Source organism: Dermochelys coriacea, chromosome 9 (assembly GCF_009764565.3).
Source record: "Dermochelys coriacea isolate rDerCor1 chromosome 9, rDerCor1.pri.v4, whole genome shotgun sequence".
Taxonomy (NCBI): domain Eukaryota; kingdom Metazoa; phylum Chordata; order Testudines; family Dermochelyidae; genus Dermochelys; species Dermochelys coriacea.
The window spans coordinates 104,140,466-104,166,695 of record NC_050076.1 but is presented as its reverse complement, the minus strand read 5'-3'; the positions used below and the strand labels follow the sequence as shown (position 1 = coordinate 104,166,695).

At 42.7% G+C, this 26,230-nt stretch overlaps 1 protein-coding gene across 1 annotated transcript in view; it reads left to right on the top strand.

Moving 5' to 3' along the window:
* TEX11 (testis expressed 11) overlaps positions 1-26,230 on the top strand; it is a 129,902-nt gene that overhangs the window by 54,166 nt on the left and 49,506 nt on the right. Inside the window, 7 exon segments of the mRNA XM_043492957.1 lie at positions 1,100-1,230; positions 1,233-1,250; positions 14,087-14,172; positions 15,151-15,288; positions 17,476-17,535; positions 21,038-21,140; positions 25,714-25,838. Of these exon segments, the coding sequence (XP_043348892.1) occupies positions 1,100-1,230; positions 1,233-1,250; positions 14,087-14,172; positions 15,151-15,288; positions 17,476-17,535; positions 21,038-21,140; positions 25,714-25,838 (661 nt within the window).

Here is a 26,230-nt window from a genome sequence, read left to right as displayed (position 1 = left end):
GTCATCCAATTTCAGGTAGTTTGGCAGTACTATGGTGCATTGAAGTGTGAGACGTTGGTTCAGAGCAACTTGTGCCAATTGTTTCTCTGGCATGTGAGTTCAGGCACTGATGTGATGTGCTTGAGGCTCTGAGGAAGGAGATTATACTTTCTTGGGCCCCATTATGAAGTTGTGTTGGCATTTATTTTGCCAATCTTTCAACAGTTAGATAAGAGAATGTCAGAAAAGGAGCAAAGGGAGATTTCTGGCAGCCAGCAGGAAAGCTATGATGGACCACAAAGCTATTTTGAGGGAATCTCCTCCAGGATTCTCCCATTTACACCATGGACACTGTGATCACAGATATAGTTCTCTTGAGGGTGTTGCAAAGGGCTCCCTTCTGCAGGGTTTTGAACATGTTATCCCATAGTGCTTCTATGACCTGCCAGCAAAGGATTGAGCATAGTGCCAAACTTTATCCCCTATGTGATAATACATTTCCAGACTGTCTTAATCAAGGATTTAAGCCCTTGAAATACTATTCTGGGGCCTGCAGTTCTGGAAACAAACCATAAAAAAGATTAGGTTATAAGCAATATGTCTGTGAGCAGGGAATTCCCATTTCCACACTCCTGTCCTCTGTTTCTCCCTCTGTGTTTATGCAGGATACATATCTTGGAATCATATAGGCTATCGAGGTTAGAATTTTAGCCTTAATGCTGGATTTATTTCCTTTTGGCAGGGTTAACCAGACTTTGAATGTTTCTTAAATGTAGATGTTTATGGACTGACATGTTACAGTGGTGTCCTGAAGCCAAATGAGCAATTACTGGTTAGGGCACTAGTTCCCAGTCTGCTTTGTTGACCACAAGGGATCCACAGAGCCTTTGAGAGTCAGGAATTGAGGGTGGCTCATAGAAGCGGTGGAGCATCTTTTTGCTATGACCTGGTCCTCAGAATGAAAAAGCTGGAGGATCACTGGGTTAAACCATCTAGATTCTTTTTTGTGAAAAGCAATCTAAGTGAAAAACGTATTTTATGGGATGTATATATTGGGCCCCAGAATGGGAAGTCAACCGCTCCTTCTGCACAACTCCTTAAAATGCATCTCTGTGAATAGGGAATTGGTTGGTTTTGATTTTCTGAAGTCCATCTCTGGGCGGTTTGCGTCTTCACCTGACCTCGGAAAAATCATCTTACTCCACATCGAGTTTCTGTTACAGAGGATGAAGGAGCCTCTAGCCAAGCAAAAATTCAAGATATCATTACAGGTCAGTGTCCAGCTTCTGTTGTCATTTGCAGATGACAGGGCTTAATTGACTTAAGCAATTGATTTACCTCTTCTCTCTCCTTAACCCCTACTCTCCTCCTCCTTCCTTATATCTTTTTCTTACTCTTTGTCATGTATTGTATATGGTAAATTGCAGGGCTGCTACTAGCAGGTCATGCTCCTGTACCAGATTTGGACTGGCTGGAGCTTCCTTCTCAGAGAGATGCAGACTGATGTGTTCACTATAAGATTCTTTAATGTTATGCCAGGTATTCACTGAATGCATCCGATGAAGTGATGAAGTTGTAGCTTACAAAAGGTTATGGTCAAATAAATTTGTTAGTCTCTAAGGTGCCACAAGTACTCCTTTTCTTTTTGTTAAATAAAGTATGATTTCAGAGTAGCAGCCGTGTTAGTCTGTATCCGCAAAAAGAAAAGGAGGACTTGTGGCACCTTAGAGACTAACAATTTATTTGACCATAACCTTTTGTGAGCTACAGCTCACTTCATCAGATGCATTCAGTGGAAAATACAGTGGAGAGATTTATATACACAGAGAACATGAAAGAATGGGTGTTACCATACACACTGTAACAAGAGCGATCAGGTAAGGTGAGCTATTACCAGCAGAAGAGCAGGGGGGAAAAAGCCTTTTGTAGTGATAATCAAGGTGAGCCATTTCCAGCAGTTGACAAGAACATCTGAGGAACAGTGGGGGGTGTGTGTGTGGAATAAACATGGGGAAATAGTTTTTACTTTGTGTAATGACCCATCCACTCCCAGTCTTAATTCAACCCTAAGTTAATTGTATCCAGTTTGCAAATTAATTCCAATTCAGCAGTCTCTCGTTGGAGTCTGTTTTTGAAGTTTTTTTGTTGAAGAATTGCCATTTTTAGGTTTGTAATAGAGTGACCAAAGAGATTGAAGTGTTCTCCAACTGGTTTTGAATGTTATAATTCTTGACGTCTGATTTGTGTCCATTTATCTTTTTACGTAGAGGACTGTCCAGTTTGGCCAATGTACATGGCAGAGGGGCATTGCTGGCACATGATGGTATATATCACATTGGTAGATGTGCAGGTGAACAAGCCTCTGATAGTGTGGCTGATGTGATTAGGCCCTATGATGGTGTCCCCTGAATAGATCTGTGGTCAGAGTTGGCAACGGGCTTTGTTGCAAGGATAGGTTCCAGGATTAGTGGTTCTGTTGTGTGGTTTGCTGGTGAGTATTTGCTTCAGGTTGGGGGGCTGTCTGTAAGCAAGGACTGGTCTGTCTCCCAAGATCTGTGAGAGTGATGGGTCATCCTTCAGGATAGGTTGTAGATCCTTGATGATGCGCTGGAGAGGTTTTAGTTGGGGGCTGAAGGTGATGGCTAGTGGCGTTCTGTTATTTTCTTTGTTGGGCCTGTCCTGTAGTAGGTAACTTCTGGGTACTCTTCTGTCTCTGTCAATGTGTTTCTTCACTTCAGCAGGTGGGTACTGTAGTTGTAAGAACGCTTGATAGAGATCTTGTAGGTGTTTGTCTCTGTTTGAGGGGTTGGAGCAATGCGGTTGTATCGTAGAGCTTGGCTGTAGACAATGGATTGTGTGGTGTGGTCTGAATGAAAGCTGGAGGCATGTAGGTAAGCATCGCGGTCAGTAGGTTTCCGGTATAGGGTGGTGTTTACGTGACCATCGCTTATTAGCACCATAGTGTCCAGGTAGTGGATCTCTTGTGTGGGACTGGTCCAGGCTGAGGTTGATGGTGGGATGGAAATTGTTGAAATCATGGTGGAATTCCTCAAGGGCTTCTTTTCCATGGGTCCAGATGATGAAGATGTCATCAATGTAGCGCAAGTAGAGTAGGGGCATTAGGGGATGACAGTTGAGGAAGCGTTGTTCTAAGTCAGCCATAAAAATGTTGGCATACTGTGGGGCCATGCGGGTACCCATCGCAGTGTCGCTGATTTGAAGGTATACATTGTCCCCAAATGTGAAATAGTTATGGGTGAGGACAAAGTCACAAAGTTCAGCCACCAGGTTTGCCGTGACGTTATCGGGGATACTGTTCCTGACGGCTTGTAGTCCATCTTTGTGTGGAATGTTGGTGTAGAAGGCTTCTACATCCATAATGGCTAGGATGGTGTTTTCTGGAAGATCACCGACAGATTGTAGTTTCCTCAGGAAGTCAGTGGTGTCTCGGAATTAGCTGGGAGTGCTGGTAGCGTAGGGCCTGAGGAAGGATCTACATAGCCAGACAATCCTGCTGTCAGTGTGCCAATGCCTGAGATGATGGGGCGTCCAGGATTTCCAGGTTTATGGATCTTGGGTAGCAGATAGAATACCCCAGGTCGGGATTCCAGGGGTGCGTCTGTGTGGATTTGTTCTTGTGCTTTTTCAGGGAGTTTCTTGAGCAAATGGTGTAGTTTCTTTAGTAACCCTCAGTGGGATCAGAGGGTAATGGCTTGTAGAAAGTGGTGTTGGAGAGCTGCCTAGTAGCCTCTTGTTCATTTTCCGACCTATTCATGATGACGACAGCACCTCGTTTGTCAACCTTTTTGATTATGATGTCAGAGTTGTTTCTGAGGCTGTGGATGGCATTGTGTTCTGCACGGCTAAGGTTATGGGTCAAGTGATGCTGCTTTTGCACAATTTCAGCCCGTGCACATCGGTGGAAGAACTCTATGTAGAAGTCCAGACTGTTGTTTCGACCTTCAGGGGGAGTCCACCCAGAACCCTTCTTTTTGTAGTCTTGGTAGGAAGGTCTCTGTGGGTTAGTATGCTGTTCAGAGGTGTGTTGGAAATATTCCTTGAGTCGGAGACATCGACAATAGGATTCTAGGTCACCACCGAACTGTATCATGTTAGTGGGGGTGGAGGGGCAGAAGGAGAGGCCCCGAGATAGGACAGATTCTTCTGCTGGGCTAAGAGTATAGTTGGATAGATTAACAATATTGCTGGGTGGGTTAAGGGAACCACTGTTGTGGCTCCTTGTGGCATGTAGTAGTTTAGATAGTTTAGTGTCCTTTTTCTTTTGTAGAAAAGCAAAGTGTGTTGTAAATGGCTTGTCTAGTTCTTGTAAAGTCCAGCCACCTGGAGGTTTGTGTGGAAGGTTGTTTTTTGTATAAAGTATGTTACACACAGTGCCACCTAGTGGCTGAACAGTATAATACAGAAAAAGAAAAGGAGGACTTGTGGCACTTTAGAGATTAACAAATTTATTTGAGCATAAGCTTTCGTGAGCTACAGCTCACTTCATGCATCCAATGAAGTGAGCTGTAGCTCATGAAAGCTTATGCTCAAATAAATTTGTTAGTCTCTAAGGTGCCACAAGTCCTCCTTTTCTTTTTGCGAATACAGACTAACACGGCTGCTACTCTGAAACCAGTATAATACAGGTTAGCATTCCATTACATATCTCCCTTTAAATTCTACATTCCTACCATTTACAAAATTTACACTAACACGGTATCTTTGAAGTTCAGTATGGATCGGTCTGTTACATGTCTATGAATTATGCTGGTTTCTAATTACATTATTTGAAAGCATAACAGCTTAGTCATCTGGCTGTCCATTAGGGGCAAAGACTGGCTGTGATTGGTTTGGAATCCTCAAGTCATCTTCTTGTTCTTCATCTGTCAGCTCTGTTGGTTTTGCTTTGTGAAGAACAAACTGTAGATGTCGATGGTTTCTGTTGATCTCTCTACTGTAGTCTTGATCACAAATGATCTGGATGCTGAATTATTTTTTCTTTACAACAGCTGGAGTTGTCCATCCTTTTTCTCTATCCAATTTGACATGAACACGGTCAGAATCATCCCTTGGGTACGGTGAATCGGGGCGACTGCTCTGGGCCCTACGGGCCGGCGTGGTCAGTCCCGGAAGTGATGGGTCAGTCCCAGAAGTGATGGCTGTGTCACTTCGGCCCCGGGGCCCACCCCCCCCCGCAGGGACGACCTTGAAGATGGGCAACATGTTTTAGACCCGGCAATTCTCTGAGTGTTGTCTGTTGGAAAAGTGATCATAAGTTCTTTTTGCCTTTTTATCTGATTTGGCTACTCTCTTTGTGGCTAATCACTTTGGAGATATGATTATTTTCCAAAGTTGGAATAGTAGTTCTGAATTGTGTTCCTATCAGGAGTTGTGTAGGAGTATATCTAGTAACTGCTATTGGCGTTCATCTGTAATTGAGAAGAGCAAGGAGTGGCTCTTCCTATTGTCGGATTTTCTTGGCTGTCTTTACAGCTCTTTCAGCTTCTCCATTCGCTTTTGGTGAGGTGGGCTGCTAGTAATATGATCAAAATCATATTTTGTTTGGAATGACTTAAATTCTGCTGCAGTGAATTGTGCTCTGTTGTCCATCACTAGTTATTCTGGAATATCAAGGTTTCAGAGTAGCAGCCGTGTTAGTCTGTTCTCTGTGTGTGTATATAAATCTCCCCTCTGTATTTTCCACCAAATGCATCCAATGAAGTGAGCTGTAGCTCACGAAAGCTTATGTTCAAATAAATTTGTTAGTCTCTAAGGTGCCACAAGTACTCCTTTTCTTTTTGGAATATCAAAGTAAGCCAAAATGCACTCCAACTTCTTGATAATACTGTGAAATGTAAGTTCTTTCACGTTCATTTATTCTATGTACCTGGAAAAATAGTTCACTACGATGTAATGATGTCCTCTGAATTCGGGTAATTGTTAAGCTAGTCTTTTCCAAAGTCTGTCTGGTAGAGGTGTTTGTACATGGTATGGTTCAGCATTGTCTTTTAAGTTCAATTGTACTAGATCTCCTTTCAAAAGTCCAGTATAATCAAATCCTCCGTTGAGTTCTTCCAACTTTCTCATTAGGCCCATCATGGCTGACATGCTGGAGCTGAGAAGGTTGTTGGTTTTTAATCCTTTCATCACATGCACTCTGAATGCAAAGCTTTTGCCTTTGTAAGTTGTTTCTGTGGTTAAATGACCCATGCAGTTCAGAGTACAGTAACTCCTCACTTAATGTTGTAGTTATGTTCCTGAAAAATGCTACTTTAAGCGAAACGATGTTAAGCGAATCCAATTTCTCCATAAGAATTAACATAAATGGGGGGGTAGGTTCCAGGGAAATTTTTTTTGCCGGACAAAAGACTGTATTTTATATAGTATATATATATTGTGACAGACTCGGTCCAGAAGAATATAAGAGAGTAGTAGAAGGCAGCTATATCAGCTTCAGAATGAGCAGGTCCCTGTTCCCTGGATAGCCAAACAAAGGCTACTCCAGGCTAATCAAGACACCTGATGCCAATTAACCAGTAAAGGTCATTAGGTTAATGCCGGCACCTGACCCCAATTAACTGGAAAAGGGTCAGTTAAGGCCATTAAGCTAATGGACACAGCTGGAACCAATCAAGGTCTCACTCATACCGCTTAAAAGTTCTTTCCAGTTCCCTCGGGGGAAAGCCCAGGTGAAAGGAGCTGTAGAAGAGGAAGCATTGCTGAATCCTGAGGTAAGGGTGAAGCTAGGAAAAGGGGATCACAGGGAAGTGCCCAGGGAATCAAAGCAGCGTCAGTGGTGAAGGGAAAACCGCCAACAGCTGTTCCATTAAGGTCCCTGGGCTGAAACCCAGAATAGAGGGCAGGACTGGGTTCCCTCCTTCCCCCCATGCTTTACAGAGAGGGGAAACAGACTTTGGTCCAGGCAGGAGCCCAAACTGCACCTACTGAGCTCTAAGGAGTAACAGAGACTGTGGGTATTCCACCTTCCCACCTCCCATACTGGCCTCTGATGAAAGTAGCTCAATAAGCTGTGACCTTTGCCACTATACAAAGAAAGGGAGGTCATATTGAGGGCTTTAGTGAGCTCTGAGGGCCACTGAATCCGCCTGGAAGCACGGGACCCACCAATACAGGCCCGGAGCTTTGTCACAATATATATACACACACTATACACAGTATAAGTTTTAAACAATTTAATACTGTACACAGCAATGATGATTGTGAAGCTTGGTTGATGTGGTGCAGTCAGAGGGTGGGATATTTCCCAGGGAAAGACTTACTGCTAAATGATGAACTAGCACTCGGCTGAGCCCTCAAGGGTTAACACATTGTTGTCAATGTAGCCTCACACTCTACAAGGCAGCACAAATGGAGGGAAGGGACACAGCATGACAGTGGCTGCAAACATTCCCTGTGGAAACTGAATGTGATGATGAACCCATGCTATTCCAGTGGAGCGCACCACTCCCTCCACTTTCCAAAGTGCAGGGGTGGGTGTGCATGTGTGTGTGAGACAGAGACACACACTGTCTCTGTGTGTGTGTGTGTGTGTGTGTGAGAGAGAGAGAGACAGACACACACTCTGTTTGTGTGTGTGTGTATGTTAGAGAGAGAGAGAGGGAGAGACAGAGACATGCATCGTGTATGTGTGAGAGAGATGCGCATTGCTGCTTTAAGTATGCGGACCCCACTCTAAGTACATTTCTTTTTTAAGTAGATCAGCAAGTTGACAGCAGCTGCTGCCAGCAAGCTCCCTCCGTCCTGAGCCCTGTCGCTCTGTGGAGATGGGATACAGGAGCGGGGGGCAGGAGCAGGGGGAGGGGGACACCCTGACATCAGCACCCCTCTTCCCCCCCATCCACCTGCACAGCAAGCAGGAGGCTCCCGGGAGCAGCTTCAAGGCAGAGGGCAGGAGCAGCACATGGCAGCTGGGAGAGGGACACTTGAACTGCCCGGCAATTGATAGCCTGCTGGGCGGCTGCCGTATAGGGAGCTGATGGGGGGCTGCTGGTCCATCCCGGTTCAAAGCCCGCACCACCTCCAAAGGGCTGCTCTTTCTAACCATTGTCAAATTTTTTTATAGGCATCATGGCAAAGGAGAATTTTAAGGAGGGATTTGAAAGTGATGTGAATATTCTTGTGCTTCCAACTGAGTGCATAAAGGGTGGGTCACCCAATTTCCCTCAGAGTTTGCAGTGATTTTCTCTTTGCACACTGCATGGCCTCTTTCTTACGCAAATTTATGTAAATAGATAGAATCATAGAATCATAGAATATCAGGGTTGGAAGGGACCCCAGAAGGTCATCTAGTCCAACCCCCTGCTCAAAGCAGGACCAAGTCCCAGTTAAATCATCCCAGCCAGGGCTTTGTCAAGCCTGACCTTAAAAACCTCTAAGGAAGGAGATTCTACCACCTCCCTAGGTAACGCATTCCAGTGTTTCACCCACCCTCTTAGTGAAAAAGTTTTTCCTAATATCCAATCTAAACCTCCCCCATTGCAACTTGAGACCATTACTCCTCGTTCTGTCATCTGCTACCATTGAGAACAGTCTAGAGCCATCCTCTTTGAAACCCCCTTTCAGGTAGTTGAAAGCAGCTATCAAATCCCCCCTCATTCTTCTCTTCTGCAGACTAAACAATCCCAGCTCCCTCAGCCTCTCCTCATAAGTCATGTGCTCTAGACCCCTAATCATTTTCGTTGCCCTTCGTTGTACTCTTTCCAATTTATCCACATCCTTCCTGTAGTGTGGGGCCCAAAACTGGACACAGTACTCCAGATGAGGCCTCACCAGTGTCGAATAGAGGGGAACGATCACGTCCCTCGATCTGCTCGCTATGCCCCTACTTATACATCCCAAAATGCCATTGGCCTTCTTGGCAACAAGGGCACACTGCTGACTCATATCCAGCTTTCTCGTCCACTGTCACCCCTAGGTCCTTTTCCGCGGAACTGCTGCCGAGCCATTCGGTCCCTAGTCTGTAGCGGTGCATTGGATTCTTCCATCCTAAGTGCAGGACCCTGCACTTATCCTTATTGAACCTCATTAGATTTCTTTTGGCCCAATCCTCCAATTTGTCTAGGTCCTTCTGTATCCTATCCCTCCCCTCCAGCGTATCTACCACTCCTCCCAGTTTAGTATCATCCGCAAATTTGCTGAGAGTGCAATCCACACCATCTTCCAGATCATTTATGAAGATATTGAACAAAACGGGCCCCAGGACCGACCCCTGGGGCACTCCACTTGACACCGGCTGCCAACTAGACATGGAGCCATTGATCACTACCCGTTGAGCCCGACAATCTAGCCAGCTTTCTACCCACCTTATAGTGCATTCATCCAGCCCATACTTCCTTAACTTGCTGACAAGAATGCAGTGGGAGACCGTGTCAAAAGCTTTGCTAAAGTCAAGAAACAATACATCCACTGCTTTCCCTTCATCCACAGAACCAGTAATCTCATCATAAAAGGCGATTAGATTAGTCAGGCATGACCTTCCCTTGGTGAATCCATGCTGACTGTTCCTGATCACTTTCCTCTCCTCTAAGTGCTTCAGGATTGATTCTTTGAGGACCTGCTCCATGATTTTTCCAGTAAGATAGGTACTTAGTTAAATTAGTTTAGTGATAGAGTTTCCTTTTTTCTTTGTAAGGAAACTGGTTTTTGTTTCTTTATGTGGGAGGTATCTTGGTACCACTTCAGTCATCACGGCCGAATATAATTCCCAAGTGTTAAAGACTACCCATTCGTCACAGGAGCAATGCCCTTGAACAATGAGCATTCTAGATATTGACTTTTCTGGGTGTGGCACATATCACAGATTGATGTGCCATCTGCAGGTTGTTCTCAGAGAACCCAGAGGGTGCGAGAGTCTCATCAAAAATTGCTGTTAGATAGATTGATGCATCCAGCCTCTGATATTGGTCTGCCTAGGGTGGAACCATATGATTAGTTGTCTTAAAAGAGTGTTTCAGCTGCTGCCGCTACAGGAACTGTCATCTTGAGTGTAAGAGGCCCACCATCTAACTCAGATAAATCCTCAAATGACAGAGGAAGAAAGGTGCACAAAATTCAGAGAGAGAAGAGACAGAGATCTTCTCTTCTGGGTCTTTCAGCCTGCAAGAGCCATAAATTCTCTTGTTTTTTTAACCTAAGGGTACCTTGAGACCAAAATGGGTTCTTCTAGCACCTGTTTAGGCAGTGGACTCCGTCCCTCAGGATTGGCTACTCTGTTACCTCAGAGATCCTCCATTTTTGACCCTGCAATGTTAAAATTCCAATGTTGATGACTGTGGCATAGATGACTACTGTTCCGATGGCCCCTGTACTGACTGTTTCAGGATTGTCTTGTCCTGTACTGACTTTAGCAGCACCGTTATTCTCAGAACTGACATCTGCATTGAGTGTATCAGAGACATCAACTTCACCCAGTGCCAAGGGCTTACTTGGTAATTAAGGACCTCTTTATATCCTTGGTACTGGACTTACCTTCAGGGTCACTAATAGGGGAATCTGCACCGATACCCGTATCAGCTCCAGTACCTAGTAGATCTTTGATAGTCTCAAGAACACAGTCAGGATGATTGCCAAACACACCAACCAGTACTGCCCTGCCTCTGCATGAGGGGTATTCTTTCTCCAATCCAGAGGACGAGAACAGCAGAGAAGCTTCATCAGCCAGATCTCTTGGGTTGAAGTATTTATGGTCATCCATGCAAGGCAGGGATTCTTTTTTTTTTACTATCAGGGACACAGGAGTCTAGAAAGGATAATACTTGATATCCTTTCCTTGGACACCAGCCTGATATGTTTATCAACTCCCTTGGCCTTATTGGGCCCCTTGAGGCATCCCTCGTGCTCAGAGAACTCCATCTACATCTCAGTCTGGATCCAATTTTCCTCTCCTCAGCTTCCTGAGAAGGATATACCTCAAATCATGTGCCTGATTACATCTTATGAGGAATTACAGGCAGGGAAACATCCTACTTCTGCTCACATTTCTTTCAGAAGAAGTGGTAATGTCAGAATTATCTGTGTCCACCCAAGATAACTGTAACTCATTTCAGGCTGTGATGAGGAGAACTGCCTGTAGTGATTTCTGTAGAGGTAGTCCATGACAAACCTCACAAACTCACTTTTTGAGTTTGTCAACACCTCTGTCCCAGATTGTTTGTTTCTACCCATAAATGAGGGTCTGTTAGACCCTGCCATACTACTGTGGCAAACCCCTGCCTTGTTGGCCTCAACATCCATCAGAGTGGATTGCCAATATAAGGTTCCCTCAAAAGATTTTGGAGAGTTTTATAGAGCTGTCAAATAATTGCAGTTAATTCACATGATTAACTACAAAATTAATTGCAATTAAAAAAAGTAATCACGATTAATCGCAGTTTTAATTGCACTGTTAAACAATAGAATACCAATTGAAATTTATTAAATATTTTGGATATTTTTCTACATTTTCAAATATATTGATTTCAGTTACAACACAGAATACAAAATGTACCGTGCTCACTTTATATTATTATTTTTATTATGCGTATTTACTCTATACAGATGATAAACAAAATAAATAGTATTTTTCAGTTCACCTCATACAAGTACTGTAGTGCAATCTCTTTATTGTGAAAGTGCAATTTACAAATGTACTTTTTTTGTTTCATAACCACTCAAAAACAAAACAATATAAAACTTTAGAGTCTACAAGTCCACTAAGTCCTACTTCTTGTTCAGTCAATCACTAAGACAATCAGGTTTGTTTACATTTTTGGAGATAATGCTGCCAGCTTCTTATTTACAATGTCATCTGAAAGTGAGAACAGGCGTTCGCATGGCACTTTAGTAATCGGCATTGCAATATATTTACGTGCCAGATCTGCTAAACATTCATATGCCCCTTCATGCTTCAGCCACCATTCCAGAGGACATGGTTCCATCCTGATGATGCTCCTTAAAAAAATAATATGTTAATTAAATTTTGACTGAACTCCTTGGGGGAGAATAGTATGTCTGCTACTCTGTTTTACCTGCATTCTGCCACATATTTCATCTTATAGCAGTCTTGGATGATGACCCCATCACATGTTGTTCATTTTAAGAACAGTTTCACTGCAGATTTGACAAAACACAAAGAAGGTACCAATGTGAGAATTTCTAAAGATAGCTACAGCACTCGACCCAAGGTTTAAAAATCTGAAGTGCCTTCCAAAATCTGAGAGGGACAAGGTGTGGAACATACTTTCAGATGTCTTAAAAGAGCAACAGTCCGATGCGGAAACTACAGAACCCAAACCACCAAAAAAGAAAATCAACCTTCTGCTGGTGGCATCTGACTCAGATGATGAAAGTGAACATGTGTTGGTCTGCGCTGCTTTGGACCGTTATAAAGCAGAACCTGTCATCAGCAGGGATGTGTGTCCTCTGGAATGGTGGTTAAGATAAAGGGACATATGAATCTTTAGCACATTTGGCACATAAATATCTTGTGATGCCGGCTGTGACCACAGCGGGGAAAGGAGTAGAACGCCAGCAGCTCCTCTGGTGGCTGTACCGCCCCCTGCCCTGCCCCCCCAGCCCTGTCCTCCGGTGGAGCTGCTGCTGTACAGATGGAGGAGACGCAGCTCCATGGAAGGGCAGGATGCAGTACTAGGGGTGGTACAGTCGCACCAGAGGAGCTGCTGGTGTGGGGTCCCCAGCTCCTCCTGTGTCTTTCCAGTATGCCATACCGGCTATAAATATCTTGCTGGTACGGCATACCGGAGCCTACTGCTGTACTTGCACTGCTAATATATATATGTAACCCTTTGGGGTTTAGAGAGCATGGCCCCTTTAAATCTTTTTCCTAGTGGGGAAGGGGAGCAGTGAGAGAAAGGAGGGAAACTTGGGAGTGTGGCTTTGGAGCCCTAGGACAGAAGGGCTGAAGCTGGGAGGCCCTGGACAAAAAGTGAAGGAGAGAGAACCTGCCTGAATCCTGGGAAGGACAGGGCGGCCGACTGGGGACATCCCAGGACAGGAGCCAGGAGGAGCACTGTGCCAGGGAGGAATCGCCCAAGAAGGACAGGCCAGAGCTGGACCCAGTATCACTGCCGCCCAGAGCTGCATGGGGCTGTGAGTACTGGGGCTTGTGACTGTGCACTGGGAATAAGGAGGGAGGCTCCTAGCTAGTTAAGTGGGGAGGTGGTTGCTCTGTGTGGCTTTGCAGAATGCGGCAGAAGAGGGCACTGGAGGGGTTTGTTGGGGAAAGTTCACTAGTGCTGAAGATGACCAGGAGCACCCAAGACTCACCATTGAACTGGAACTTTGCTCAGGACTTCTGAACTCTGTGTGCAGGTGCATTGCTCAGTGTCTGCCCTTTCAGACTGTGCTACCACTGGGCCTGTGGGGTCTTGGTTTGGATGCAATCCTGTTCTACTGCTCCCCCTATACTTCCCCTTGTTGTTTTTCTCCTCTTATCCCTCTGTAAATAAATATCTCTATTATATCCATTGTACTTTTCCTGTGGGAGTGTGTGTTCACTCTGGGGGGTTTGGAACACGTGCCGCTGGGGTGGAGGGATTTTTTCCTGCTGCATTCCTGTGCGTGACGTCTCTTGGCCAGAGCTGCCTGCAGAGCAGACTCCATCTTGGCCATGAGGGCGCTAACGTTACGTGTATATATATGTGTGTGTGTGTGTATATATATATATTTACACACACGCTCCCCACCAAGATCTGCCCCACCACATCCCTGTTACCACAGAGTCCATTAACATCAAGTTTCTGTATGGCAAAGGAACAGAGGGGCAATTGGGGTGGCCTACTCTTTATGCCTTCAGTTCAGTATGTGAGGACACTCAGGGTGCAGGCACTGCTGCAATGGACATTGTAGTCCAAGAATCTGTTTGGAGTGCACTGGGCTCATGCGCACCAATAGTGGAACTCATCTTGAAGAATGACAGTTACTGTACAGGTTTCAGAGTAGCAGCCGTGTAGCTCACGAAAGCTTATGCTCTAATAAATTTGTTGGTCTCTAAGGTGCCACAAGTACTCCTTTTCTAGTACTGTACAGTAGGTAATAGTTTCTTCTTTATTTAAGACCTTGTTATTGCTTAATTTCAATCACTTCTCAGGTCACTATACAGGAAAACAGCTGTCACCTGAAATACTGAACCGGCTGCACATCATTCTGTGGGACAGAGCTGCCAAGAGCTATGAGGTTTGGAAACAAACAGTATCTTTGTTCTTTGCTTTAAAAAAACAATGAAGCATCACTGGTACAGGGTGATACTGGCCATTTAAGAGAGAGCAAGGCTAGTGCATCTTTGACTCATCAGCTACACCAACTGGATTTTACAAGAGGGCACTTGTAGATGGAAGATACCTGGTGAGTCAAGGGGAATCTGAGAGACAGGAAAGGGGGCTGGTGAGAGCTGCCTGGGAGAGACAGTTATCAGAGACAACACCACATACCTAATATAGAACCTTAAGTCACTCTGCTCTTAACTTTTAGTCATGATGAATATTGACCATTTATTCATACCCTTTGTTTCTCATCTCCGAAACAGTTTATAATCCATGATAATACTTTGCCTCTCGCCCCATGACAACTAAGTTTCCTTAAGGATCCTAGCCAAGGGCTTTTGAAGCCCTAAATAATTATTCATTGGTTCTCCTTTATCTACTACTTTATTGACAAGTTCAAATAATTCTCACAGACAAGACATGATTTTCCTTTGCAGAAACCATGCTGGTTAGACCCTGTTATATTTAATGAAGTGAAAGTCTGTAACATGATCCAATGGCTGGAAGTTGAAGCTAGACAAATCAAGACTAGAAATAGGGTGTAAATTTTTAACAGGCTGATAAACCACGGGAATAGTTTACCAACGGTCATGGTGGATTCTCAATCACTGGCAGTTTTTAAATCAAGATTGAATCTTTTTCTAAAAGATCTGCTTTAGGAATTATTTTGGGGATGTTCGATGGTCTGTGCTCTATGGGAAGTCAGACTAGATGATCGGAGTGGTCCCTTCTGGTCTTGGAATCTATGAATGTATGTGACTATTTCAACCTTTTGATTCTTATGAAGCCTGATTTATTTAGCTTAGGAAAATGTAGTCAATTTAAACTTCAGTGTGGCTGTTTGTTTGTTTGTTTGTTTGTTTATTTATTTATTTATTTATTTATTTTCTAGGCAAAAAACTACTCTGAAGCCCTTCAGTGGTATAACTATTCTCTCAGCTTCTATTCATCTGGGCAGATAGATCAGAACTTGGCTAAGTTGCAGAGGAATATGGCTTCCTGCTACTTTCATCTGAAACAACTTGAAAAAGTGTTTATTTTTTTTGTGGTATTGCAGTGTCAAGGGGACTTGATTTCAAATTGTGAAAGGGTAAAGGGGAATGGAAATTTGTTCTGTAGCTTTTCTGTGTTGAGTTACATGATTATACTTTGGACTTTAAGTTTTAAAAATGTACCCACTTAATTATTAATATATTTGTTTTCATTAGGGTCCCCCCACTTCTAGGTGCTGTACCAACATAATAGAGGGCATGATTTCTGCCACAAACAGTTTACAATCTAAAGAAATGATAGAGTAGAGAGAAGGGGTCCAGCAGATAGATAAAATGGCAAAAGTGGAGATTTGTCATATCTTGATAATAAAATGTTTTTGATACTAATATGTTTTAAAATGGAAATATAAAACTATCCCCATTTGCTACCTGACATGGACATTATTAGTTGGGTCATTTATTAAGGGTATCATGGTAGAAGTTTTTTCTTCAGAGCAGGCAATGGAGTTTTGCACCAGATCAGAGAGATGAAGCAGCATGACTGCATCACTGGTGGAACAAACAGATGGGGAGCAATGTAAAAAGACACAAAGGTGGAAAAGTTGGGAGGGCCTTGAAGGACAAGAAGTTTGAGCCTGTTGTAGTGGGAAAGCTGATGGACAGCAAGGCTGCCTTGGAGTTGCTGGTAAATGGACTGTCTTGTGTAAAGTTATATTCCAGCATGTCATCAGACCACTAACTTCAAGTGAGCTGAGTAACAAAATGATTGCAATGAAGTATGCATTACAGAGAGGGAGCCTTAACAGTTGTAAAGACCTAGAGAGATCTTAGCATAACAACTAGTGTCACCAGAGCAGACTCATAACTAGTATCATCTGTGTGTAAGTCTAAAAATCTTGCTACTCATAAGATAGGACTTACAAAATTAATTAATTTTTGTCTAAATTAAAAAAGCATCTTGAGCACTTGCTTTAAGCGATTACTAGATGGAGGTCTAAGCTATGTTTGTACTTTACAAATGATGTACAAACTTGTCTGCTGATACTGTCTATGTGGTCTCTAATTCTGAATGGAGAGCAGAGACATGCCGTGAGGTACAGCCAGAGTTGCCCCTTGAAGTTAGACTCACAGCAACTAGTGTGATATTCTCATTGAAGTTGAGGGCTATTCATTTTCCTGCGTACACACCAACCTGACACTGCGAGTCTCATGTCCTGTAGCACAGTGAGAGTCTTTTGGAAATTCACTATATTCTACGAATGTGTGTGACAGATGTTAGGGGAGCAGTGCTGCATCCTCATGTGTCCCAGCCCAGTTAAATTTCTAGAACTGAAGACTTTATAGAAAAGGGGAGAGTTGAAGCTGGGAAAATAGTGGACAATTTACTGGAGTCTGGTCTCTGGAAGGGCAGAGTTGCTTTTTGGAGTTCTCCTAGACCAGTGTTTCTCAAATGTGGCCAACAGGGGCTTTTCTTGTGGCTACAGCCTCCTGGGCTGTGATGGGGGAGGGTGGGAGCAGTGGCTCCTCCCCCTCCCTGGTGCACTTGGATGCCTTGGTGTTGGTTGCTGGGGCTTCGAGCAAGTATTGGGCCCTGCCGGCCTCCCTCTAGAGACACCTGGGGCACAATGCTGGAGGAGCAGGCAGCCAGTGAGTTCTGCATCTTCCCAGAAGTATGGGGCGCAGGATTCGGGCTTAAGCCCAGGGATGGCAAGGAGGTAGGTTCTGGCTGCCAGGCTTCGGGTTCCAGCCCCAGGCTCTGGCTGCACCCCCACCCCCCATCGCCCCAACCCCTGATGTCTCCCACGATCCCCACCCTGGGTTTAATTTGTACTTAGACTTGCCAGGGCTGAATAAGTCTGGTGTGAAAAATGATACTTGCATGTTTGTTAATATCACTTTTCACTGCAGACTTACTAGCTAGCAATAAATAAATTACAATGATTTGGATATGTATATATATGCATATTTATTTGTTTTTCCTTAAGCTAATTAAGTATTTTAGAAAAAGTGTGAGAGTGGCCACCAGCAAGAGTTGGTGGCCGTACTCTGAGGCCACCAAATAATTTGTCCTAAGAACCCCTGCTCTAGACACCATGCTAATAAGCACCGTATTAGAGCTGGTGCATAGTTGCAGATATTGTTAAAAATTGCCTAGGTGTTTACATTCTAGGCCTCTGTTTTGAGTTCCTCATAACTTTTAAAAACTTTAATCTTTTGGGCTGAAGTTTTCCAGATCTGGTACGTGCCTGAAGGTGAAACTTGGAGTAAAAAACATTCAACTGTTTGTGAGTAGAAGGAGAGAGAAAAAAACATTTTTCCCCATTAGAAAGAAATTCTTTCAATTTATTTTAGAGCTTTACAAGCAAAATGGCTGAGGGTATAACGTGTAAATTTAACTGGGAAACAGCCCTCACTGCAGAGAAGTGCCTTTACATATTCTTGTGATAGAGGGTTTTGATTTGGCTAAATAAGAAGAATTTGAACATCACATTGCACCTTTGTAGGATGTTTTTAACAGTAGCTCTTTAAAACAATGTTTGATCAGAAACTAGGCTGCACTATACATGTGTGTTTTAAGGGGTCCTTTAATCTAACATACAAAGACATATAACAAGTTCCAGAGTCTGGAAGTTGAAGTTAGAAAAATTCAAATTGGAAATAAGAAATTTTCACAGTCAAAAAGTTGCAATTAACCACTGAAACAGGTTACTATGTGATCATGTAATTAAAGCCTATGATAGTGTGTAAACATGAGGGGACCAACTTAAGGTTGCACAATGAACCTTAATTATGGCATTACCTAACTTGAGTGCTTGGCTCTGCAACCTTAATGTTATTTTAATGTTGTTTTGTGATGTAATTTCCTATTAAAAAAAACAAAAACAAAATAACAATAATTATATCATTAGGAACTATACTGACCTCCAACTTGTGTCATCAGCAGGGTTTGTGACCATTAGATCCACAGCACTGACCTTTGCCACTTGAACTAACTGGTAGCAGTAGGAAAGGAGTACATGTGGCACCTTAGAGACTAACAAATTTATTTGAGCATAAGCTTTCATGAGCTACAGCTCACTTCATCTGATGCATCCAGTGACAGTTCAAAATACTATTTCCATTTGCTTATAACATTGCCAAACTTTGTCCCTTCAAGCTAGAATTTTCCATGCTGAGTGTCTGCCTCTGGCTGAATTTTTTTAGAAAGTTTCAGGTCAAATGCATCCGATGAAGTGAGCTGTAGCTCACGAAAGCTTATGCTCAAATAAATTTGTTAGTCTCTAAGGTGCCACAAGTACTCCTTTTTTTTTTTTGCGAATACAGACTAACACGGCTGCTACTCTGAAACCTGGTAGCAGTAGTCGGCTATTAACATCTCCATGGACCAGCCACTAGAGGGGGATGAAGACACACATTTTAGCAGTGGGTTTCACAGCTATTTATTGACAGCAGAAAAATGTAGAAACTCAGGACATCTGGGTTCAATTCTGGCTTCTGAAGGAGAGTTTTCTATAGTGGTTATAGACCTGTCTGCCCCTGTGCTTCCAGCTGTCCCAGTCCCCTTCTTCTCATATATACCCTCTGCTCCTGTCCACCCCTCCACCCTTGCTTTTGCCCCCATCCTCTCTACTCTTACCCTATTCCCCACTCCCACTCCAGCTCCTGCCTCCCTCTGTGCCGATCCACTTTCCTCCCACCCCAACTTCTACTTCCCTCCCCCTGCATGGTTCCTGAAATCCCTTCTTCTTGCTCACCATTCTTCATCCCTCTGAATTCAATACAGGCTTGGCTGATCCTCTTTCACCATGCTCAGCCTGCTTGCTAGCATCAGGAGCACTGAGATCATAGGAGAGACAGTCTCCCTGCTCTCAGTTGCTGTGCCCAGTGCCATGTTGGCCCCTGGCTGCTAGAAAGAGCAATTTCAGCAAAAGTCCTCCTCACCACCTCCAGGCTGGGCTGGAACATACTTGGTGCAGATGGAATCATCAGAAAATGTAGCTGCCAAACTCTAATCCAATGAAGTGAGCTGTAGCTCGTGAAAGCTTATGCTCAAATAAATTTGTTAGTCTCTAAGTTGCCACAAGTCCTCCTTTTCTTTTTGCGAATATAGACTAACACGGCTGCTACTCTGAAACCTGTCAAACTCCAAGAAGTCTCTACTGAGTTTCTATAGATTGAGATTTTCCAAAGGCTCTTAGCTTGGCAAATTTGGGTGAAATTTTCAAGGGACTGCAAAAGGCGAATCTCTGAAACTAGGAGAACTGCTCTGATAAATTTACAATTCTTTCTCCAAAGCATGAAGGCTCTAGAATTTCTTAACGAAATAATTGTAATACTCTTTTAATTTGGGCCAAACAATATATTTTCCCTAATCTCATTCTCAGAAATGGCTGAACCATTGGACCTGAAACTTTTTAAAAATTTCAGCTAGAGGCAGACACTCAGCATGGAAAATTCTAGCTTGAAGGGACAAAGTTTGGGAATGTTATAAACAAACGGAAATAGTATTTTGAAGTGTCAGACACTGTTAACTATTGATGGCATTACTAGCCTTCTTCACTTTGTTATGCTGTGCCACGAGGTGGGTCCTCGGCAGTAGCATAGAACCCTGGCTCTCTGGATCTTAAAGCAGAAGCCTTGACAGCCTGAATTAAAGGTGCCACTCTGTTAGCCAGCTCATCAATCTCTATATGTTTCCCAGCCACCACTAGAGAGGGACAGAGCATCACACTAAGTGGGTATGGGTTACATGTTCCACCTAGATGAGGAAGCTTGCCTGAGTTTTAGAAGTCCATCCAGCTCTAATCCCCATACATGCCCTGACAGCAGAGGTTGAACCTGGGACTTCTACATCTAAATGCAAGAGCCTGAACTGCCAGAGCTGAATGATCCACATCTGAGAATCAGGGATGCAGCAAGCTCATCAACCTTTGTGTCCCAGTCACCACTAGACAGGGACAAAGCACAACACTATTATCTAACCTTGGATACATGTGGCAACTTCTGTTTCCGTGTACTGCTGTGTATGCCAAGTAGAGTCCAGGAGAGTCATTTATAAACAAGATGCTCTGCAGACCCCTACCTCATTCAAGGTGAATTTCACCCCATCCAGAGGGTTAGCACAGTGAAACTGTAATGGAGCTTAGGCCTTGTGCTGGCCTTCTGCACTGGGTTGAATTTCACTCTTAGCTCACAAGATGAAACTTTCAAGGTTGTGGAAAAAATGGTCTGATGTTATTCTGTATCAGTTGACAGGTTTCAGAGTGGTATCTGTGTTAGTCTGTATCAGCAAAAAGAACGAGGAGTACTAATAAATGTACAGCATGCAGCTGATGAAGTGGGTTTTAGCCCACGAAAGTTTATGTTCAGATAAATTTGTCAGTCTCTAAGGTGCCACAAGTACTCCTCGTTCTTTTTGTATCAGTTGAGAAATAGTATGTGACCCTGGAATTAAAGACTATTGTTAAGGGGTCAGAATTAAGGGTGTGTTTGCAACTGTAATTTTAACATTTCTTGAGTTTTAAATGTTTAACTGCAACATTAAAGTTTATTGTCCCTCTGTATGTGCTCAAAAGCTTATTTTTGTGACTTTTATTTTGTTTTTCAACTCTGGATTTTCTTTTGTCTGTAAAGCACCAACCTTTATATAGCTGTGGAGCAGTATAAACAACACGTACATAATCCTTAATATGTTCTCTCTCAGTTTAGTGCACCCCTGCTACAATATGTGTTACTGACTCCTTGTCATGACTGTGATAAAATCCTGTTAATCTTTTCTGTCAACAGGCAAAAGAGGCAGTGAAGGAAGCAGAGAGGTGTGATCCCAGCAGCATCTTCACTCAGTTTAGTGTGTATAAGGTTGCGGTCTTGGAGGGTAACACTGAAAAAGGTAGAAACAGTCAGAAGGGTAATATGTTGCTGTGTACATATGAACACATGATTATTTTGCAGTTTTATTGATTTGGTATTTTCCCAACAAAAAAACCACCTTTGACTTAGCCTGTTTTTCCACCTATGCCCCAAATTCCTTTCTCCCCTTCACCTTGAAACTAATTGAAAATGCTGTCTGCATCACTGCCTCAAGTTTGTCTTCCCCAGCTACATCCTAGACCCTCTCCAATCTAGCTTCTGCCCTTTCCACTGAAACTGCTCTCACCAAAGTCTCTAATCACCTTCTTTTGGCCAAATGTCAGTGCATCAGTTGCATCCTTGATTTCCTTGGTCTCTGTTGCTTTTGACAATGTTGATCATCGTCTTCTTGATTTCTTATCTACCCTGGGCTTTTGTGATACTGTACTTTCCTAAAAAGAAAAGGAGTACTTGTGGCACCTTAGAGACTAACAAATTTATTTAAGCATAAGCTTTCGTGAGCTACAACTCACTTCATCGGATGTTGTAGCTCACGAAAGCTTATGCTCAAATAAATTTGTTAATCTCTAAGGTGCCACAAGTTCTCCTTTTCTTTTTGTGAATACAAACACGGCTGCTACTCTGAAACCTGTACTTTCCTAAGTCTCCACTTATCTCTCTTACCATTCTGTCAGGTTTTTTGGTGGGTGGTCCTCCTTTCTCCCACTTTCTGATGGGATCTCATAGGTCTCCATCTCCACCCCCCTCCTTTTTTTCCATATATTGTATTCTAGGCCAGTGATTCTCAACCGGTGGTCCACGGACTCTTGGGGGTCATAGACTATGTTTGCTCTTATTCTCAGACTTGACTCCTTTTTCTACCTTCCTTTCTGGAGGGTCATAATCTGAGTCTTCTTGATTACAAGTAGCTTGTTTGCTGACCAGGTATGTTCATTATCTGCAGGTCCTTTGTGCTGTCATTTATGGGCAATTGTCTCCTTCCACTATCAGCTAGGTAATTTGCATCGACACAGATGCTTTTTAGCTTGCTTTTGGATCCAAAGCCATCAGCAGAGCTCAGAGACTCTGTCTTAAAAGGGACACAGTGAACTTCCACCTGAGTTTTGATTACTTTCCACTTTTAACTCCTGCTTCTAAAACACAAAGTGATCTGAAAAAGAAAACACAAACTATTGTGGCCCCTTTTTGGAGCCTTAATAGGATTTTAATTAAGTAGCATGGTTTGCTTGCATTTTTTTCTTTTAACCCCTTCTACAATATACACTGCATATGTCAGGAAAATGCACATTTTTTCAAAGTGTAACTTCTATAACTTTATATTAACCATATAAATTTTTAACATAAGCTGTAACTGTTTCTTTTGTGTTCACAGTTTTCATGTACCCTTATCAAAGTGGCAGTCTGATTACTGGTTTCAGAGTAGCAGCTGTGTTAGTCTGTATTCGCAAAAAGAAAAGGAGTACTTGTGGCACCTTAGAGACTAACAAATTTATTTTAGCATAAGCTTTCGTGAGCTACAGCTCACTTCATTGGATGCATTTGGTGGAAAATACAGTGGGGAGATTTATATACACACACAGAGAACATGAAACAATGGGTTTTATCATACACACTGTAAGGAGAGTGATACTTAAGATGAGCCATCACCAGCAGCAGGGGGGGAAAGGAGGAAAACCTTTCATGGTGACAAGCAAGGTAGGCTATTTCCAGCAGTTAACAAGAACATCTGAGGAACAGTGGGGGATGGGGTCGGGGGGGAGAAATACCATGGGGAAATAGTTTTACTTTGTGTAATGACTCATCCATTCCCAGTCTCTATTCAAGCCTAAGTTAATTGTACCAATGTTTGCAAATTAATTCCAATTCAGCAGTCTCTCGTTAGAATCTGTTTTTGAAGTTTTTTTGTTGAAGGATAGCCACCCTCAGGTCTGTAATCGAGTGACCAGAGAGATTGAAGTGTTCTCCAACTGGTTTTTGAATGTTATAATTCTTGACGTCTGATTTGTGTCCATTTATTCTTTTACGTAGAGACTGTACAATTTGACCAATGTACATGGCAGAGGGGCATTGATGGCACATGATGGCATATATCACATTGGTAGATACATAGGTGAATGAGCCTCTGATAGTGTGGCTGATGTGATTAGGCCCTGTGATGCTGTCCCCTGAATAGATATGTGGACAGAGTTGGCAACAGGCTTTGTTGCAAGGATAGGTTCCTGGGTTAGTGGTTCTGTTGTGTAGTGTGTGGTTGCTGGTGAGTACTTGTTTCAGGTTGGGGGGCTGTCTGTAAGCAAGGACTGGCCTGTCTTCCAAGATCTGTGAGAGTGATGGGTCGTCCTTCAGGATAGGTGTAGATCCTTGATGATGCGTTGGAGAGGTTTTAGTTGGGGGCTGAAGGTGATGGCTAGTGGCGTTCTGTTATTTTCTTTGTTGGGCCTGTCCTGTAGTAGATGACTTCTGGGTACTCTTCTGGCTCTGTCATTATGTTTCTTCACTTCAGTAGGTGGGTATTGTAGTTGTAAGAATTCATGATAGAGATCTTGTAGGTGTTTGTCTCTCTCTGAGGAGTTGGAGGAAATGCGGTTATATCGTAGAGCTTGGCTGTAGACAATGGTGTTTATGTGACCATCGCGTATTAGTACCGTAGTGTTCAGGAAGTGGATCTGTTGCGTGGACTGGTCCAGGCTGAGGTTGATGGTGGGATGGAAATCGTTGAAATCATGGTGGAATTCCTCAAGGGCTTCTTTTCCATGGGTCCAAATGAAGAAGTCTGATTACTCAGAGCCAATTTCAGTGTTCCTGACATTGCTTCTTTGTGCACTTCACCCCTGCTGTTGCTGCAGAGGGTACTGTCTTTTTCATTTCTTATTCTTTTACTGCAGCTTTTATCTGCTACTTTGTTTAAAAAAAAAAATCCAGAATCTCTCCCTATTCTCCTGATTGGTCTTTAAAAAGATATTGAACTTTTAAAGTTATAAACTTTATAAGTTTATAAGTTATAAACTTATAAAGCATTGAGGTACCTTAAGGGTTAAATATCAAAGCCAAACAACACTAATTACCTGTGTCTGGCAAAAAGTGCTTGTCAGTTTTGCATCTTTGAATAAAAGATTCAAATGGATTTATAGTGGTATTATTTTAAAAAAACAACCCCAAACCAAACCAATTCATCTTAAACCAACAAAACAAGAGTTTTACAAACCAGTAGTGTTGATTTAGGTCCTTTAAACCTCACATATTTACACAATATATTTGCACACACACACATATACATACATATACATACATTCTATTTTTCTTAACATCCCTTGCACTGCTCTAATAATTTTTCCAGAGCTATACATAGATTACATTCCCTTTTATACATTTGGGGGCAATTAAGTTCCAATAGAAACCACTTATGTTCTTTTAGCGAATTTGACTAAATTGTCCATAGTCAAATGATTTAAATCAGATTGTCTCTTTGCCTGGATTATTTATATTCCTTTGGAAAACGGCCCATTTTTCCTTTGAATGGCTGCAAAGAAACCAAGAATTCTTTTCCTATAACACTTTTTCTTTTTTAACATTTTCACAACTTTCAACTATTTAATTTCCTCCAGCCTCTGCAGAGTTAACTTGTCACTCTTTTTCCTTAAATCACTTGTTTATCTCCCAGAATGACACTTTCATCAGCTCAGATTGTCACAATTCCAAGTATTGTCCGAGGGATCTGAATTCCTCATGCCTGTACTTACTCCTTCCCTTATTCCTGCCACTAAGTCCCTCAGGGTTCCCAACCTGTTTTCCAGTCTCTTTATCTGTTGCCTGCCTTCTTGTCTGGGACCGATCCTGCTTTCCTCGCTGGAGCCTCCACATTTATTTGACAAATAAAATTTGCAGAATTTTGCAGAATTTTAAAATATTGTGCACATAATTTTTTGACACATAATTTTTAATTTTTTGGTGCAGAATGCCCTCAGGAGTAACTCTTGCTGGTATGAGCCAAAACATGGGAGAGTGGAGCCTCACCCAGCCTATGGGTTATATATTAGAGGGAGTGTTCTGCTTTCTGCGACAACCTGACATTTGGACAAGATCGGGGTGCTAGACAAGGTTTTCATTGTTTGGCAACACTGTCTGCAGTAGCCAGAAAAACCATGTTAACCCCTTTCTAGCCAGCACTGTGCTTAACTGTGGAGAAATGGTTTCAGAGTAGCAGCAGGGTTAGTCTGTATTCGCAAAAAAGAAAATGAGTACTTATGGCACCTTAGAGACTAACAAATTTATTGGAGCATAAGCTTTCGTGAGCTATAGCTTACTTCATTCGATGCATCCGATGAAGTGAGCTGTAGCTCACGAAAGCTTATGCTCCAATAAATTTCTTAGTCTCTAAGGTGCCACAAGTACTCCTTTTCTTTTTTGTGGAGAAATGCTAACATATTTACCTAGTCAGAACAGTTTTCCCAGGGGGAACGTGTGAAAATTAGTTGAAGATGTCAGCCTTTCCACAAATCAGTATGATATTTATGTTAAAATATCAGAGTATAGCTACTTTCATGTGCTTCTATGAAAAATTCTGCTAACAGCTGGTTCCTTGTGTATTTCAGCTGTGGAGGCAGTTGTTGTAATGGGGAAGTTAGCAGCAAAACCAACTCAACATGAAGATAAGCTACTAGCAGATGGAAGTGCAGCCACCAGCCTTCTGAGTTTAGCTGCCCAGATTGCTTTAGAGGTAGGTAGAACTGATAATATTTTCTTGGACTTCAGCTTCATTTTCAAATAAATATAGCAGTTGTAGCCTGTCCAACTTGTATTTTTTTCTTGCTGTGTGCTACACAAGAGAAGACTTGGTTATGTAAACTCAAGTATGTTGAATAAAGTGAAGCAGAGGTTTATTTCAAACCAAAGAAATAAAGTTTTAAAAGAATTCTTAAGGTAAATTCCTGAGCTATAGACGTTAGTAGATGGACATTGCTTCAGATGCTTACTTAGGTCTCTCTTCTGTCACAAGCTACAGAATTTCTGTCGTCTTCTATGGCTTGATTGCTGAAGATGCTCAGTTCAGAAGGAAGAAAAGGAGTACTTGTGGCACCTTAGAGACTAACAAGTTTATTTGAGCATAAG